Here is a 20208-nt window from a genome sequence, read left to right as displayed (position 1 = left end):
TCTGTAGGTAAATAATGTATAATTAAAGCGAACTGTATCAGACCTTTGAGCAGCATCACAGCATTCACAGCGCCAGTAGGTATCTTCTCGTTATCAAACATTATTACTCTGTTATGTACAAAACAACTCCAGATAAAAGTGTCAAAGTTCAAAAACTTATTCATTCTTCATTGCAGCGAAACTGCTAGATTTTGCCGGCGATCATGTTCAATAACTATATTAAGGAAATATTTTGTTAGATAAATAAACAATTTTTATATACGCTATGGAAAAAAACGGACTTTTATCAAATTCTTGCAATTATGGGGAACGGAGTTTTATAATTTCACAATAGGTACGCTTGATTATTGTCTATTAATATAAGGAAACTTCCTTTAATATTCCAGTTATTTCCAGATTTTGAGACAGACAGATGAACAGAAACTACATAATACAGAGATGAAAATGCTCCGCTGGGCTCACGGAGTTTCTAGGATTTATCGCTAAAATCGAAGACAAACTCCGCGAAAACCGCCTGAGCTCATTTAGGTACCTATTTAAATTGTTTTTTATTTTTTAACAGAAAGTTTAAATTCTATTGATAGATTTTTGATGGATTTTTGTTGATCATTTTCATTTATAAGGGCCACCCCACATCTAGCGTCCCTCGAGCGTCGGCGTCTGGTCAGCGCCACTCAGCGCTATGGAAAATGACGTCGCTGCGCAGTTGCGTCGACGTTGCGTCGAGCAACGGCCATAGAATTGTAGACGCCGACGCTCGAAAGACGCCAGATGTGGGGTGGCCCTAAATCATGTCCTATGAAACATACCTGCTGTCTACTGTTTTCACTGTTTACCAAATGTCATCAAGAGCAAGGGTGGATATCAATGGTTCGTCGTCGGCCGTCATGGCGCCGATTTTCCTGGATTTATAACGATTTTCTTTTTTATGAAAAGGTCTTGCGATCTTCAGTTAAAGAGATATAGCCGTGACCTGTCGTTATAGTTAAAGAATATCTCCCAAGCTTTTACCGTACATTTTCCCACATAAACTATAGAGATACTACGTATCTCTTATGCGTAAACTATGGTATGTTATTCAGAAACGTAGAATAACCAGTATAATGTGATCTCAGTTTGCGTGCATTGCTTACAGAGGTTCGGGTCAAGTTTGATTAGATATTTTGTTTTGCGCTATCAGTGTCCTCGTGAAGGCCTGGGGTCAGTGTCGGGCGCCGCCGGCGGCAGTGTGCGCCGCGACGTCTCCGAACACGCACGTAGCGTTCGATCCGGTGCGACACCTCACGACCACAACACAAACATGTGAGTACTCTCTGTATGAACGATGGTCTAGGACTAGGGTGAAGAAAAGAAAGCGCGCAAAAGGCAAAGTAGCTTAAGAAGTTTTTTTGCCGCCGAAAATCTTTTATTTACGAGAAACATTGGTTTTTGTTTAACTTAGTGTTATTTACAATGAAGTCATTGATGGTAATCCGGTCCGCGTTGATTGCTAATAAAATATTGATGAGGTTAATGAAATCGCGGGAATTGAGAATGTTGTCAGTCAAACCGTGGTAATGATGGTAGGAATGTCGAATGCAAACACATTTACGTATTATGATTTCGCGCAGTTTGACTAAAGTATCATACAGCGATTTACAATCGTAATAATATTCCAAGGGTGGTATTCCATCTGGACCCCTATTCGACAAGCGACGTTTGACGAATCGTGTTGATCTCCCGTTGATGTGGGAAAAATCATAAGTTCTCGAATACGTACAATGTCAAAATTTGACATTAACAATCCACAGTTAGGGTGACAAGGAAATCAAACCGAACCACCCTTAGAGAGAGTTGAGTTTTGGTTGTACCAAATGATATTATCCACCGTTGATGGAATCAACACTCAGTATGCAATAAAATCAACTGTTGATTTGACGTGGATGCGAAATCTGACAGTTGCACATGTCGAATTTGGCCCCAGTCCTATGTCATTGTCATTGCGTCTCTGCACTCTCTCATTAAGCGAAATGTGAGACAAAATACATATTGGACTAGATGTAGATGTAGTGTAGGGACGCCTGGCCGGAAGCAGGCGGGCTGTCGATCGCGTGCCGCGTTCATTCAGCCCGATTCCCTGGAGTCGGAGCTTCAGGTTACTGTCCCGGCGGCATTCCCTCACCATTCTCCTCAAATCTTCTTGTTTTCCTGCAGAACAGAAGGACATCTTTGAGTTCGACGTCCTTTAGTTCGTTCTCTTTTAGTGTGTCTTTGCCGAATGTATTATATCGCGGTGCCGCATACATAATACATTCCGCTAGTAGGTGTAAGCTAGTCTCCTCCTTACCACAGTGTGGACAGGAGGCATCTCTGCTTATCTCCATTATCTTAAGGTGTCTATTGAGAGTGTTATGACCTGTAATGATACCTGTCAGAAGTCTCAGACTGCTCTTACCTAGTTTCAGAAGATACCTGGTTCTCCTGTGATCTATGCCTTTGATCATCATCTTCGACTGTCTACATCCAGTTTCTTCTTCCCATTCTCTTTGTGCTTCCATCTCTTTTACCTTCTCTATGACTCCCTTCGTGACGTCCGCTGACATAGGTAGAGCCGGTTCCGGACCAATGTGTTCCGTTTCCGCCCCCATCCTTGCCATCTCGTCCGCTTTCTCGTTACCCGTCACTCCTTGGTGTCCTGGTACCCATGCCACCGTGACGCTTCTTCGTTTGCCTATCGAGTTGAGCTCCTCCCGACATTCTCTCACAAGGGAGGAGGTAACCGATGTTTTCTTTAGTGCCTTCAGTGCTGCTTGGCTATCGGTATATATTACAACAGCACCTTCTTGCTGCACACTCTCTTTAATTATGTGTGCACAGCGCGCTATTGCACATACCTCTGCTTGAAATACGCTAGCATACCTACCCAACGGTATTGATACCTTCTCTCCCAGTTTAGGGATTACTATGCCTGCTCCTGCTAGTTTCGTTGAGCTTCTTCTAGAGCCATCCGTAAAACAGATAGTCGTCGGGTGACTGACTTCTACCTTCCAGTTGTCTCTCTCTCCTATATGTATCCTATACTTCTTGTCAAATATCTCCTGCCTTTTTATAAGGTCGTTATTGGCCATCAGCATCTCAAATTTTGATAGCGCCTCTTTTTGTATCAGCGCGTGTCTCTTGTCCACACAGCTTCCTCTCCATTCCTTGCATGCTTTCATCCTATACCACTGTTCGGTGGCTCTTTTCTCTACCTCTATCCAGAGTGGCTTCAGGCCTAGCATTACCTCCAATGCATGTGTCGGGGTCGTTCTCATGGCCCCTGTCATCATGAGGCACGCTAATCTCTGTACTTTGGTTAGGTCTTTTTGGTATTCTTTAATACGGGCCCTGTGCCACCATATCACTGCCCCGTATAGCACCCTGGGAAGTATCACCGCCTTGTAGATCCAGTGGATCATACCTGGCTTCAGTCCCCAGTTCTTCCCCACTGCCCTTTTGCATTGACACAGTGTTCTTATGGCTTTTGCCGTCTGTTCTTTGATGTGAGTTTTGTATCTGAGTGTACTGTCTAGAGTCACTCCCAGATACTTCAGCTCGTTCACCATTTCTATTTCTATGCCTTGTATCTCTAAGGGTCTCATCTCCTTTATTCTCTTATTAGTGAATAGCACTAGCTTTGTTTTCGACGGATTGAGATCCAGTCCTCTCTCTCTACACCACCTCAGTACCTGTCTGAGGCCTTTTGCCATTATATCTCTTATGACGCTAAGAACCGCCCCTCTCACTAGTAGCACTCCGTCATCAGAGTAGGCCTGCATATACATACCCCCTCTGTTGAGCTCCTTCACCATTGAGTCAAGAAGTAGGCACCACATCATGGGGGACAGACATCCACCTTGTGGGAAGCCTCTTCTTGGACTAATCTTCTTTGATACTCCTCCTAGCTCCGCCGTTATGGATCTGCCTTTTAGCATTTTTCCTATCCATTTTGCTATTGTCGGTCGGATGCCCTCTCTCCTCAGGCTTTCTTCTACGGCGTCGAAAGTAGCCTTGTCAAAGGCCCCCTCTACGTCGAAGAAGCAGCCTAGTGCATATTGTTTTGTGTCTAATGCTCTTTCCACCCTTACCGTTAGGTTGTGTAGGGCTGTCTCCGTTGATTTTCCTGCCATGTAAGCGTGCTGATTCCCGTGTAGGGGGCATCCGCTGCTTTCCACTTTCTCTCTTATGTGCTTATCTATTACCTTCTCTAAAGCCTTTAGCACAAACGACGACAGGCTTATGCTTCTAAATGATTTCGCCTCTTGGTACGATTTCTTCCCCGGTTTAGGCAGGAAGACCGCCCTTACCTCTCTCCATACCCTTGGAATATAGCTTAGGGCTATACTTGCCCTGTATAATTCCACCAGATTCTCCTTTATGTATCTATATCCTTTCTGCAGTAGTGCCGGTAGGATTCCGTCAGGGCCCGCAGCCTTGAAGGACGCAAAGGAGTTGATCGCCCATTCAACCCTCTCCTCCTCCACCACCTCCAATGCCGCCGCCCAGTCGGACTCCTCCTGTCCTTCCTGTTTACTTATTTCTGTCACCTCTACACAGTTCGGAAAATGTGATTTCAGCATGACGCTTAATATCTCTTCCGGTTCCGTAACCAGGTCTCCATTTATTCTCAAACTACCCAGTTGGCACGCTCGGTCTCCTGCTAGCAGTTTTACCACTCGCGCCCCCTCTGAATAGCTGTTTATGTCTCCCGTAAACCTCCTCCAGCCCTCTAGTCTAGCTTTCTCTCTCAGTCTGGTGTATTTGTTCCTGATCTCTCTGTACGCGTCCCAGCTCTGAGAGTCATCCCTTTTGGTTGCTAATCTCATTGCCCGGCGCACCTTTTTCCTTACCTTCTGCATTTCTCTATTCCACCAAGGTTGCCCTTTCCCTGTTTGCACCAGTTTCTCCGGGCATGCCTTGTGGTATGCTCCTATTATGATCTCATTCAGTCTGAGTGCCCCATGTTCTAGGTCATTCACATTCTCATACCTGACTCCCGAAGCAGTTGCTTCCCTTAGCTCCTCTTCGTACTTCATCCAGTCTGCTTTACGTGGATTTCTTACCTTCATCTTTTCTAAGCGACAATCGATGCTGTAGAGTATCCTGCGGTGGTCAGACATGCTATCCCCCTCATCCACCCTCCAGCTCTTAACCTTGTCGCCCATCTCTTTCGTTACTATAGTGATATCAAGCACTTCTCTCCTTGCCCTCGTTACAAACGTTGGTGTATTACCTGTGTTCATAATTTCTAGGTCGTTGCTAATTATAAATTCTATTAATGATTCTCCCCTGTCATTGGTGTCGGTGCTACCCCACACCTCGTGATGTGCGTTAGCATCGCCACCAACAATCAGGGGTATTCCCTTACCTGTGTACCTAAGTACCGTTTCTTCTAGTTCTTTTGTCGGTGCCGCTCCGTCGCCCGGCATGTAACAGGACGCCAGCGCCACCTTGTATCTTCTCCCTTCTTTCGTCGTGAAGTGTGACTCCACCACCACAAGGTCTCTGTAACATATGGTCATGACACAACCCATGTTTCTTATATCATTGCTCACATATATGCATGCTCTTGGAGGCAGCTCACCATTCCCTTCGTAGTGGAGAGCACCCCCCAGATGTCCCAGGCCTGCCACCTGATTCTTCCATGCATAAGGTTCTTGCAGCAGTGCTATATCAACTTCGGCCCTCCTAACGAATTGTCCTAGCTCGGACATTGCATCCTTGCAGTGTTGGAGGTTTACTTGGCATATGTTTATGTGTGTTTTTGTGTGTTGGTGTTTGTGTAGTGTTCTTTGTGTGTTCATTGTGTTGTTTGGTGTATAGTGTCGCTGTCCCCTAGCTGCTACCCGGAGAGTTCACTTCCGTCGACGACATCCATACTCTCCATCCCCTCCGTATGGATATCGCCCGGTACAGCACTCTCCTGCTTCAGCTCGGGTTCTTCGTTTTTAGGTTCTGAGGGTTGTTGATTTGTGTTTGCCCTCAAGATCCTAACTCTTACGCTGGTAGCTGAGAAATCCAGCACTTTGGTCTTCTCCTCACCCCAGTTCTCCTCAACTCCTTCCGGAACCAAAAAGGTTAGTCGGGTTCCTAGCTCCAAAGCGTCCCTTCCAGCCGCCTTCCATTCCAGGATCCTGAGCTCTGGTCGATCCGGGTTCTGAGCGTAAAGGAACTCCTTTACATACTCCGTCTCCGCATCGCCCGGAACCCAGACCTGCACCCTGGTCTGCTCCAGCTTGCGCACGCTGATCTTGTGCCCGTCCAGCTCTCCGAAGTCCTGACTTAGCAGCCACTCCCTCGACTCCGTCGATTTTGGTGTCACAAGGAAGAATCCTTCCGACACCAACCCCGACGTAGCGAATCTAGGTGCTACTAAGCCAGGCTCCCCCCTTACAACCTTGAGGACGACCACCTCGATCAGCTGCGTAAGCTTCTTCCTGATGAGCTTCGCTAGAGCCTCGTCCACCGAAACGCCATCCTCGCGACACACTGCCACAGCCAGACCACGGTTCGCCTTCGCGACGTTCCGTGGTCCCTCTGCAGCAGCCTTGCCTTGATTCTGTCGCTTCGCCGGAGGACGCTCTGAGCGACCCTCATCAGTACTCTGCCTTTTCATCTTCAGGCCACGTTTGCTCGGGCCAGGTTTGGCATCCCCTTTGGTGTTACCCCCTGGAACGCCACCCCTTTCCCCAGCAATGGCAGCCTTTCTCCTTAGTTCCTTGGCTTTCCTCTTCTGCGCCTTGGACTCATACTTGTGGAACGGCTCGTTCACCACCGGTGTAGCTTCCCTTTCGGTTTCCCTTCCCTTTGGCGAACGCAGCAGCTCCTCTTCTTGCAGCGTGAGGCCCCCCAGCTGTAGGACATCTGGAGTACCCTCCCTTGCTTCTCGTCGTGCTCCTCCGGTCTCCTCGTCGGAGCTCAGAGTTCCACCCTCTTCAATGTTTGGGGGTCCATCCTCTGGTTTCTCCCCCTCCCGTGCTACGGTCGGAGGTCCACCAGCTGATCTCCCGCCCTCACATTCTTCTACCCTGACGGGTCGCTTCGCCGCTTGCGCGGTGTTGGTTTTGGTAGTTTGTTTGTTTTTCTTTAAATTCTCCATACACTATTTGATTAAATGGGAAGAAATAAAATTAGGGTGGTCAGCAGTGCTCCCTTGCCTGCACCCAGCAACATTTACTCCTACGCAGTGACGCCACTCTCCTACGCATATTGGACTAGGAAATTGGACAGAAGGAATACCACCCTAAGCTAGAATACCTATCGGGAACTTTTACCTTTCACTTAAATTCAGGCACACCCGGAAATTTTCCTTAAATCACATTCGTCTGTCAAAAAAGCTTAGCTCTTTCTGATATAGCTCTCTTATAAAACACAGATACGCGTAGTATACGTTATCTTTATCATTTAATTCGTGGGCGTGTGGCGTAGGTAAATAGAAAATAGATCCATTCTATTTGCGCGCGGGCGCCCGGTGACTACCGGCAGTACCGGCCTTTTAGTTTTCTCAAATAAATCATCTAAGTTTCAAGATTTTTAATTAACAGTCATGGTCAATTCACGAGTTAAGGGTAACGATACACGATGTTTTTATGTTTGTTTTTGCGCAAAGCGCGTGTCGAATGGAGTTTAAATTTTTGCGCTGTCAGGAAAAACAAATTATTTGGTTTGTAAATCGCGTGTTCTGTCTAACCAGCTAGGAAAAACCTTGTTTTTATACGACACGCCCTTGATTCTCTAGGGGGCCGTCCTGTCTTATACGTCATTCATCCATAAATATTCGTTGAGTCGCGGATGCGGACCGATGCAGAGGAATTAAAGAATCATTCTATAAATACATCCATGGGCTAGCTGGTCGTGTCAGTACGCTGCGCTGGAACTGGACATTATATCAACCATCTTGGATAGTTGCATGTTTTTATTATGACTTGCATCCTTCGCGCGTGTAACCATTTTCTTAAGTAAATTATAACGTACAAAGTATTGCATTAGTGTCTCAGCCTGTGTTCTTAATTCTGAATGTGTATTTACGTTTTGGTTATGTCCATGATCATGAACATCCTGTCTTTAGCGTGAAGTACTGACAAGAAGTAGGTAAGTACTTACTTACTGGTTTTCTTATTGGATGATCTGGTAGGTCATTACGCGGATGATTTCCCTTAACTTGGCTGATCAAAATTAAAATAAACTTGAACTTTTTTACATTAACTAACGACGTTTACCTCTCGAGTTCTGCGTTTAAAAAAATCAGTAGGTATTTAGATTTCAAATAAATTTCAAGTAGGCGCTTAGGTATCATATTTTTTCTCTACCTAAGAATTACGATGTCTCGATGGCTATCCAAGTATCCATTCACCAAATACAATAATAAGAATCAGATCATCAAAAACCCTGGTGTTGTGTCTTGCGCCATCAAGTTTTCCTTGTAAGCGCTCAGTTTCCGCAAACTAACTACTACAGATCACTATATTTGTGTATAAATAAATCGCGTAGGCTTCGTCTGTGCAAAACCGGTCCCATAGTTTAAACATGCGTACCTACTACAGTACACACTCGTTCAATATCTACTCAGTCAAGTAGATAATGTTTATTCATATTAAGTGTTATCTCAGAGTTACGTGAACGTTTTTGAGTTATTGCTTAAAAAGGCTTATTGACTCTCGGGACGGTAGGTCTAATTTCAATGTCTGATATGATAAACTGATATAATTTTTAAGAAAAAAAAAACCGACTTCTATGGGGGCCGGTGAATTATTGTAGATGGTACACTATGTAGAAAAGGAGGTAAAACCATCCACTTTTCTACTAGCATTTCGCTACTGTAAGGGTCGTAGTTCTAGCCTAACCTAACCCATTTCTCTGATAGTAGTTCGGTTCTGTGAGGATCGCAATTCGAACCTAATCAAACCCACTTTTCGAGTAGCATTTCATTTCTGCAAAGGCTCGCAGTTCTAACCTAACCCACTTAGGGCCACTTACACCATTCACTAACCCGAGCTCGACAAAAATGTGACTTATAAACTTAACTTGCTTAGCAAACATAACGAAGAGGAAAAATCGCCAAACGTGAACTATACGTCGTTGAAGAGTTCTGTTCTGATCATCATCAGCAGTTCCACTTCATCAAATGCGACAGTTTTTAATGAAAATGCTTGATTTTCTGATGTAAATACAAAAATCTCTATACGCATGCCTTCCCTCAATTCCTCATGGATCCCATCATCAGAACTCGAGCTTGACAAAAATGTGGCCTAAAAACTTAACTTGCTTAACACACATAACGAAGAGGACAAATCGCCAAACGTGTACTATTCGTCGTTGAAGAGTTCCGTTCTGATCATCATCAGCAGTTCCACTTCATCAAATGCGACAGTTTTTAATGAAAATGCTTGATTTTCTGATGAAAATACAAAAATCTCTATACGCATGCCTTTAAAATTTGAGGAGTTCCCTCGATTTCTCATGGATCCCATTATCAGAACTCAAGCTTGACAAAAATGTGGCTTAAAAACTTAACTTGCTTAACAAACATAACGAAGAGGACAAATCGCCAAAGGTGAACTATGCGTCGTTGAAGAGTTCCGTTTTGATCATCATCAGCAGTTCCACCTCATCAAATGTCACGTTTTTGAATGTATATGCTTGATTTGTTGATAAAAACACAAAAATCACTATATGTATGCCTTTAAGATTTGAGGAGTTCCGTCGATTCCTCATGGATCCCATCATCAGAACTGGATTTTGACAAAAACGGGACCAATCTGTATGCATATACATACAATCAAAAAAAGAATTTTCAAAATCGGTCCAGTAATGACGGAGATATGGAGTAACAAACATAAAAAAAAAAAAAACAACCGAATTGATAACCTCCTCCTTTGGGATTTGGAAGTCGGTTAAAAACTGAGCCTGGAGCTTTAGTCATCAGGTGACCAATTAATACGTAAACCTGTCAAACAAATAGAGGCACGTCCGCTCTTTAGATACTTAATCATAATTTAAAACCGAATTCACGAAACCGTTTAAAATGCCATTAAAATCACTAATGGCTAAAGTTCAACAAGAGTCATACCTATAATAAACCAAAACTCATACAGCTGGGATACGTACACGACGACGTTTTTTTCATTATGATCTTCGTGATTAATGATTAAATATGATTAGTAAAGAAAACATTAAAACGAATGTAAGCGAATTAAGATTGTCCCGACGGGCTCCTTTGAAATTTTGAAGTCGGTTCATAAACAATAAAATTTATATACTTAAGCTCTAAAATTTGTTGCACAGCTTTCAACAGCTCTTTTCCATGAAGAAGTTTACCTATGACACGAAATAATAGTCGTGTCACGTTTGACAATATCTCCAGTCAAAGCGGGCCCCATGCAGGACATTATTTTATTAAGACCCATTTCGACTCACTTAATTTTTTTTTAAATTAAGTACATACTTTAAACAAACTTCTTGTCATAAAGACTATGTTTACTTATGTGTTTCAAACGATAAACAGCCAATATAGCCACGAATCATAGAGACCTTCACTCAGCACGTGGTTTCAATTTACTCTCAGTGTTTACAAATTGCGCTGTGTAGTTTTTAAATACATATAAAGATATTTTTTATATATGTACAATGACGATACACGTAACCGGGAACCAGAGACTAAGGAATACTAAGACGGTTAAAATAGTGCAAATTGAGGTTACAATTTTGATTGTTGAAGTAGATGGCGCATCGCGGTGCCGTACGATTTGTGTTAGTTAGTGCTTGACAAACCTAGCAATTACATATACTTAGGTTAAATTGTGTGTCTGATTCTCAAAAAAAACATTCAATGTCTTTATTTAATTTTAATTGTTGCTGTTGTTTTAATTTCCGTTTTGACATTAAGTATGATATTATTTTTACTTCATTTTACATTTGCATAACGTAATAAATAATGTATATAGCCTAGTATAGGTAAGTAATTACTAATAAACTAGGTAATATGGGCCTATTTTGACCTGAAATAAATGAATTAAATTGAATTAATTGGACGGAGGCTGGTGTAGCCTAACTCGCCGTACTTCGCCTCAAAATTGTGGCTTTAATATTTTGCTCTACATTGCATGTCTTATTGTTCTGTCTATCTGTTCATCTATACACTCTATACGTTGTATAACATGCGAGAGGAGAGGCAGAGGGCCTACCGCGAACCACGTTCGACGTGTTGCCTCCCTGTCACACTTACGTACGAATTTACAAGTGCGATACAGAGGCAACACGTCGAACGTGATTCGCGGTAAGCCCTCAGGTGCCTGCCGGCGGCGGGCGTGGCGCAGATTTATGATTATGACCTGTTGTTACGATTCATTGCACTGACTACTTGTTTAGATACAATGTTTTTGTTCTACATATTTAGATTTGAGTGAGTACGATTTGTCGATTTGTGTTAGTAAAGTCAAGGGCAAGGCAGTGCACGTAATATATGATCTCAACTACGATATGGAGCAATAGAGATTGCACAAAAGAAAACTTATCGTACATAAGGCAGACTTCATGACAAAAGCGTTCTGTACCAGTCAACCTTAAGGCAAAGCAGATAGATTGTGGGCGGTGCTACTAATCACTAAAGCTGATCTGAAATTTACTTGACCATATTATTAACCATATAAGACAAACATTACTCGTTTATGTCATTTTCTTTCACGCTAACGGCTTAAATACCAGGTAGGTACAACATATTTGTGCCAGGACAAATGGGCTGCATATTAACCATTCACACGCGTTATTTAGCTATGAAATTTATTATATCAATTATATAGAGTTCACTGATAATAAATATTTGAATATCAAGCACGTGAGTGGGGCAAACTGCCGAATCCGACACAAGAACAGCCGGTTCAACGGAGCCACGCCGTTTTGTCGCATAAATAGTGTTCAGTTTTTAAGTTTACAAAATATATATGTATGTTAGTCTGTAAGGTATTTGTAATATGGGCCTTGTTGCCTGACTTAAATTTTAAATAAATAAAATAAATAAATAAATAAGCTGCAATTGTCAGTGTAGCAATTTTCATTAAGACGAACAGTAGCTGAGATTTAAATATTTTAGGTAAATATACCCGTCTCGCTAACGGAAGCGGCTCCTAAAACTAGTGCGATCAGGACTAGGCGAAAAATCCTGCGTAAAAATCTCAAAAATCGAGGTTTCGTACTCGATTGTTTCCTCCTCCAAAAATTTTACCAATCGTAACCAAATTTGGAAATCTAAATAATTATGAAATTATCTGTGTCGGACCGTTTTGCTTTTTTGGCTAATTGATATCAGTTTTGAATACCACGCCTCTCATTGCGGCATAGTCAATTAGGCTACTTTAGCCATTTTTGAAGGGCTCTAGCGCCTTAAAAAACAAAAATATCAAAAAAAGCAAAACGGTCCGACACAGACATTGACAATAGTAATCTGTGTTGAAAAAATCATTGCTCTAGCTTCAAAACCCACGGAGGAAACAGTCGAGTAAGTTTGTATGGAGAAATGACCACTCCTGTTGGCTCTTAAGTACTTGCACCTATATGTATGTGGTGATCTCGCACTCATCAATTTTCTTAAATCCTCATATTGCGGTGTCTGTCACAGTGTTACAGCATAAAATAAAAACAAAATGTCATCAATCGGAGATGATCGAGTCTACAAACTTGTAGAGCGATCAATCATTCAGACTGCTCTTAAACTGGAGTACCTAATAAGAAAGGTTCTATTTTCAGACCAATTACACCGAGTTGTGTTGTGGAGAGTTTTCCAGAAGAGACAAATGAGAGACCTTAGAGGTGACTCTATAGTTACCATCTTGTCGTATCGCGGCGTTTAATTTTATCAAATTGCTGTAATGGCTATTGACACTTTAGATGTTTTGAACCTGTTATTCAACAATTGGTATTTCATAATGTCTCTTACTGTGCGTGACATATGAAAATTACATATTTATATTCATAGAGTATGGTACTTTTTTCGCTGTATTTCTCCACGAACAGACATTACAAAAGGCTGGCAAACATTACATTTAACAATATAGCGGAAAAAGTTATACAATTTGTAGATACAGTTGTTAAATTTGCTTAACTTTTTCAACTTCAACGATCAACTTATAATTCTAGGAAAGGAGGAGTAAATGATATTTCGTTTAAATAAGGCAGAACGCGTTATTATTAAATACCTTGCTTGTATGTACATTCAATGTTGACGTGTAAAAGTGCCCTTGTGGCCTATTTGCTGAATAAATGTTGAAGTTTGTAGTTACCATAACTAGGTACCTATAATAATAATAATAAATATTCTTTATTGTGTATTATACAGGTAAAAATACATAGAAAATGAAATACCTACCTACCTAAATAGGTACCTTTGTACCTATTTAGCGGAGTTACATCAAAAAATTTATGGGAAGTTTCATAGTATATACCTATCTGTTGAGTAAGTATGTTGTAAGTATATTGACCAGTGGTTGATGTAATTGTAGCCGAGTGTATGAGACGCTGATTATTTAATCAGCCAATTGAGACAAGCAGTCTTAATTGTGTATGTTCGAGAACAGTAAGCAAGATAACCGTACGCAGTATGTTTGTGTGTGACGTCAGAGCGGGCGTGTCACCATCTGTCAACACAGTGGTGTTTACCCCCGACCCGAGTGCACGGGTGGGTACTTTAGCCTTTCACGTTGAGAAATCTTGAGATGATACAAGAGAATACCAGTAGGGTTGAGGAGAAATAGCGTAGAGCGCGTAAAATCGCATATTCGCATCGATTAGCGAGACCTTTAAATCTTTGGTAGAGCATGTTCGGAAAGAGAAGAGTCGTGAAATGTATGGGGCAATGTATGGTGCATAGACTCTTGAGGCCTAGCTCAATATCTATGTCTCTACATATTTCTGTCAAAACGACTAACGACTGTTGGTAGTGTTGGTTTTCCAACGTTTGTGTGCCTTTCGAAGGACTTTTAGCTTGTATTATAATTTAGTAGTAGCAGGCAGTAGTAAACCCTTTATTGTATAAAAAGACGATATTATTAAAAATAACATAAAGTAAATAATATTAGAGATTTTGTCTACGTAGACCTCTCTTGACGAACTCATGCTAGACCTAATGTTGCTAATTTGCTGTGGAATGTCGTCCAAATAAAATTGTCAGCAAAATAAAATGTGTTTCCTGCCGGTTCGTTTATTTGACTCGCTTTTACTGAATACATTAAGCTAATAGAATACTAATTTACGTTTGAAGCCGGTTCTCTGATGATTGCGCAAATAAACTGATACTTAGTTATTTATATCCAAATATTTTAGCAGTTAAGTAAGTACTTTATGCGTCGTTATTAATCATTCTGGTAATGACGGGCAGTTTCGAGAGGAGTACCTTATTAATGATAAATATTATCTCCCTTGGACCTTCAGCTGTATCATAAAGTAAACAAACATGTCTGCAGGATCGCCCTAGTGCCCTCAGGGTAATTTCTTCATTAATTGTGATATCTACTCATAGCGTTGTTGTGATTGAAGGTCGTCGATTCGTCTACTGGCTTGCCATGCTGGAATTTCTTATAAGTTTTCAGTTAAGTATTAGGTAAATGAAATATTTTTTCTTTTTTCAACATCAACTTTAGATTAAGTCAGGTCCCCACAGAAAACCAGCGCCACGGTTTGCCGCGGCGTTGTGGTGAGTGGGGATCCTATTTAGCGTCCAAATCTGTTTTATGTCTGCATGCTTTTCTTTTTTTATGTACTATGTGTGGCGTTAAAATTAATGTATTTCTTCTTCTTCTAAATATCAGACTAATCATAATTAAGGGCTGATAGTTTTCACTCTGGGTTGAAAAAATGAGATAAGTATTTCAAATTCCAAGGAATTAGATTCTTAAAGCGGACCCCCCGGGTCTCTCCTTCCTAAAAGAGTAGTGGGACATATTTAGGTTGACGATGCTGAAACGCATACATATTCTATTTAGTAATGTAACCATCACTTATTCGAAGCACCCAGTGGAACCGAACGTCAACTCACTTAAATAACAATAATCGTATAGTGACGATGGAAAACATAATCTGCGATTTCCGTCGGTACCGCCTTTAGTTTTGTTACTAAGTTTGAAACGATTTTCTACGAAATAAAACAATAATAGCTTAGGTAGGCACATAAACATATACTTACTATAAGTACCTACTTTTTGGGTAGGTACCTACCTACTTAGGCATTTATGACAACGACAATCGACTTTTATTGGTCCGATAACTGATTCAGGTGAGCCGTTACAATAATAGGTATATATATTTACATAACCTAGCGCGTTAAAACTATCAGACACAATAGTACATTATGCAACGAGGAGGGTGAAATATTGCCAGCGAGAGCATATAGATTCATGACACCCGGAGGCTGGATTAAATTAAATAATCGAGGTTGCAATACTTATTCCTACCCCCGGAGTAAAATAGACGCTAGCTCCCGCTGCCACTGCACTTGCGTGAAATAGCACGCTTACTGCGCAAGTGTGATGAAAATTTATAGTCAATTTTGGTAGAGTCAGTGAAGTCAATTATGTCAGTATTATTCCTAATAATTGTTCTCGAGTCCAAAGTGAATTTAAAGAAAATTAGTTCCTAATAATCGATAAATGTAAAAGTCAAATGAGTAGATAATAGAGATAGTTACCTATATCTCTTAGTTAAATAATATTTTACCATCACCACCGGCTGGATGCTGTTGCTTGTGCAGCGGTCGTGTTCAGAATGTGACAGTTTTCTATATTGTGTAATTAAAGTTCTGTGTTAAATAGAAATAAGGAAATAGTGTATTTCTCCTCCTCCTTGTGGTGAGCATATTACATCGTATTATTTACCTAATTGCGCCTTGATTTGTATATTATCTCAGATTCTTGGCCGCGTTCCACGATTTGTTACACATCTGATTTGGTGGTTAATAGCAATTCGAAAACACTCATGAGTCTCATATGCTTCGCATGTGTTTCTGGTGGAAAGCAGTGGTTTGTAGACTTCCACAAAACAAAACCAATTCTGGAACAGAAATCCCCTTTTGACCCTCCCCATATCTTACTGTAAATGACGCTTGTTTCAAAGATTTAATGTGCGGCTAAAGTATCTCAATAAAGTATCTGAAGATGCATGTTGACATACTGTACCATCGCCCACACTGTTGACTTTTGTACATCGGTGGACCGTATGCCTTTCGTAATAAGGTCCATCGATGTACAGTTAGGAGTTGGGAGTGTTGTTGTTTGTACTCAAGTGAATGTTTATTTTGGTATAGTTAACAGTGCATTGATCTTGATCGCGTGTATCACGTTTGATTGGCCCTGATTGCCAATTGACGACGCGTCCTCGATTCCGGGGATATGTTGGTTGCGCTTTTATTGTCATGTCACTCTCGCACTTATTACAATGACGGCCACGACGACAGTAGACAAAAGCGCGACCACCATAGGCACCACCACCGATCGGCTACGGCTAAACCAGACGCATTGAGAGAGTTTTTTAATAAAACTTACAATGTGGACAACGTACGGCGGTCATTTGGGACAAACAAAGCTCCCGACACGATAAGTCGCCAGTTTTTATCGCGGGTCAGTCGGCCTCGTTATCTCGCTGACGGTGTCACGTCAACGTTGATATGTATCGCGGCGACATGTTGACAGTGGCGCCGGAATTGCAGTGCCAATGCCGACGTCATCTTTCCAAACCAAGGGCCCCGTTTTGTATAGAAGTGAAAAAAGCTCGGTCATATTTATTATATATCTTGCTTGTCTTTGGTCCAATAGGTGACGTCTGTCGACGCTTCTGCCTTTGCTTCTGCCTCAAAACCCAAATATATGAACCTACCTTACGCGTCATCTTTTAATACTTAGGTATATGTACTATATAAATCTACGTATCGTCGTCCTAGAGTCCAAACATACAAAGTGTGGTAGTGCCACAACAAACATCATATTTTCATATTACATATATTTTTAAATTCGACGTTTTCCCGCTTCTTACTTATGTTCATAATGTCTATTTTACTTTATCTAAAACTATTATATATTAAATTTTTCTTCAAAATATTTAGCTTGTTCGTGAATAGTTCGTTAGAGATCGATACGTTATGTTTTTTTACACAAAGTCACAAAATATTTAGTAACGATTCAGGTCAGCTTCAGGTCAAGTACTTTTCAATGTAGCCCATCGCCACAAACGCACAAGGTCCACCGCACGGTTATTTTTACTAAATCGACTCGCGCGCATCTCACACTCGTAAAATGTAGCGATTTAGCCACTGTTCAGTTCACTAACCGTATGTTTCGACTGAAAACTTATTATCTTGTATAATTTGACCTTTAAAATCTTAACAATCACTCGGAAAAGCAGGCCACATCTGATTGGTGTTAGGACAATGGTGCTGGAAAAATTGTGATTTACAATTATTGTACTTACGTAAAAGACGCTTTGAAATGGTAGCATCTGTGTTTGCAAGGTGAAATCGCCATCTACATACAATATTTTACATATTTAAGAAAATTGTACTTTTCCTATTCACTTGTTTAAACAACTGGTTTTTTTCATACATATATAACGTCTGTATTTTTTTCAATATTTTCGAGATCCGTTTTAATAACAAAAGGTAAATCGAAGTGTCGAGTATCGAGATAAAATACCAATAAAGCTTGGAAGAAACAATATGGAATATGCTGAAGATTTCACATACCTGGGACAGATAGTTTCCTTCAAAGACAGACTCGACAAGGAAGTAGACTACAGAATAAGTAGAGCGTGGAAAAAATACTGGTCTCTAAAAGCAATTCTAAATAGTGACATGTCGATGGCCATTAAGAAAAAAGTATTTGATACTGCTGTCCTACCTACCTTAACTTACGGTGCCCAAACCTGGAGCCCCACCAAGAAACACACACATAAACTGAAGATTTGTCAAAGGGCAATGGAACGGTCCATGCTAAAAATTCAAATTAAAGACAGAATCAGAAATGAAGTTATAAGAGAGAAAACTGGAGTAAAAGATGTAACACAAGCAATAAAAAAGAGTAAATGGGCCTGGGCTGGCCATGTATGTCGCACTACAGATAACCGGTGGACCAAACATGTCACAGAATGGTTACCAATAGACACACCGAGAAAACAGAAAAAACCGAATACTAGATGGAGAGATGAGCTACGAAATTTCGATAGATTCTGGTGGAGAACAGCACAGAATAGGAAGGAATGGGAAAAACTGGGGGAGGCCTTTTCCGCACACGCGGCATGCAAATGAATAAAATAAATTGAAAAACAATAAAAGTTAAAAATTAATAATTTAATAAATAAGTATAATAACAAAGAAAGTGTAAAAATAACAAAAACGCATGAAATAAAGGCTATTACTATTACTATTACTATTACTAAATCGAAGTGTTGTATCACAAGATTAGTACAGTCAAGGAATTTAAATTCCGACCCATTTCGTACTTTGTCACAGTGACAATCAATATGAAAGCCGCTATAGAGACCTCATACGGTTGTCACTGTGACAAAGTACGAAATGGGTCGGAATTTAAATTCCTTGACTGTACCTAGAACAGAATAAACTGTACCGTAAGATTTACATCCTAAACGAATATAATCGACGTGGATACCGATGGCTATATTTTAGTAGTTCCACTATACTTGACTATACCAAATGAAAGGTAGAGTTAGACCAAGAAAAGTATGCAGTGATTTTAATAGCCCACGCAGTGCAAGTGTCATTTCAAACATCAAACTTCTATGAAATTATGACTGCATGGGTTATCAAAATTGCTGCAGACTTTTCTTGGTCTAACTCTACCTACTTTTTTTAGAGTAAAAACCTGGCTTGTCGATCAATATACTAAAATAATAAACTACCTGATAAAAGTGTACCAATGTGGAACTACATAGGTATCTACTAGTATTATAAAATCTGACAGCATTTTACTTAATAGACCATTAAATGTAATAAATAAAACAGTGTTCTGTCCAGGCGGAATAAAAAAAAAAACCTTTTCTGATGGTTGATTGCGGTTAAAAACAAAGCAACACTGTTACTGTATCCTACGCTGCGCTGCTGTTTTAAAATTGCATAGGCATCTATTCTTATTAACTGAATGAGAATCTCGTGTAGTGTAAATCGATCGATCAATGTATACGATTAGCTAGGTATGCAGTGTCAGGATACGGATACGCGACGCGTATGTAGCACTAACACACACTAACACTTGTCTAATTGCGCTCCCAGTATAAGATGAGCCTTTAGCTCGGTAGCAACTTTGCGTGATCAGAGATCAATATATACCGGTTAGTAGAATCATACTAATTGCTGCACATGCAGAGGTAGAGGTGGGGGGTGCGCCTGCGCGTCAGCGCCGCGCCCGCGCCGTGCATAATCACAGTATACACATGCACAAGTATGTAAGTACAGCGGGCATAAATATATGTACTATACCTACGGAGTACAGAGTAAAATGGGTGAACTCACGCGCACCGGCACCGCTCTACATGCATCTTTAGTGTTGGCCAGATGATCGATCAAAGTTTCCGGCCAAGGTGACCTTGCTGGTATCCAAACATAAAGACGATAAAACTTTCTTCCTCTTTAAATTTGGAAAGTTTTCCCATATGCAGGGAAAAAATGCAACACGAATGATTTGTGCAAGCCCTGGAGACGAATCACGTGAATAGGGGTTAAAGCCCTTGGAATTCTTGGTACCTAGGTAGGAGTAGGTAAACTTGTTTTAACAACACTCTTAATTTACCATCGGTGGTCTTGGAAGTCTTTGCCGTAAGGTTTACGAATGGCCAGTTAACAGTGTTTACTTCGGATTGCTCTCGGCTCGTCGGGTCCGGTTTTACAGCACACGGCGATGTGTATATGTATGGTGCAGTTTTCCCACATTCTATACCCGCATACCTCTCATCATCTCATCTTACGGCTTCGGAGCTAAAATTCATTTCGGCTACACAGTTTTCTGTGTCCACTATTAAATTAAGATGAAACTTCATATGCTACGTAAGTTGGGTAGCAACAAGATGGGATTAACTTAATTTCTATACCCAAACTTATAATTTGTACAACACCAACTCATATCGGCATGTACCTATAAAAGTGAAATAGCAGGTGACATTGAAATAATTTATGTACAAATATATGGATCGTTAGTTTGCTGA

The 20208-nt window shown here is 40.9% G+C and overlaps 2 protein-coding genes across 2 annotated transcripts in view; one reads left to right on the top strand and one right to left on the bottom strand.

Moving 5' to 3' along the window:
* The first annotated feature begins 1215 nt into the window (after positions 1-1215).
* Positions 1216-20208, top strand: part of LOC134675608 (hexokinase-1-like) — a 40545-nt gene continuing 21552 nt past the window's right edge. Inside the window, exon 1 of the mRNA XM_063533933.1 lies at positions 1216-1302. The gene's annotated coding sequence lies outside the window, so the exon portion shown is untranslated. The remainder of the gene's footprint in view (positions 1303-20208) is intronic.
* LOC134675513 (uncharacterized) lies at positions 5422-7142 on the bottom strand. The gene is made up of 2 exons (XM_063533778.1): positions 5603-7142; positions 5422-5523 (listed from the first exon to the last, which is right to left on the bottom strand). The coding sequence occupies exon 1, from the start codon at positions 7115-7117 to the stop codon at positions 5861-5863; it is 1257 nt and encodes a 418-aa protein (XP_063389848.1). The 5' UTR covers positions 7118-7142; the 3' UTR covers positions 5422-5523; positions 5603-5860.

This window comes from Cydia fagiglandana, chromosome 22 (assembly GCF_963556715.1).
Source record: "Cydia fagiglandana chromosome 22, ilCydFagi1.1, whole genome shotgun sequence".
NCBI lineage: Eukaryota > Metazoa > Arthropoda > Insecta > Lepidoptera > Tortricidae > Cydia > Cydia fagiglandana.
This window is presented reverse-complemented; position numbering and strand designations above follow the sequence as displayed.

Excerpts from the sequence above, each read along its gene's own strand:
- LOC134675513 (XM_063533778.1), bottom strand. The coding sequence starts at position 7,117 with ATGGAGAATTTAAAGAAAAACAAACAAACTACCAAAACCAACACCGCG.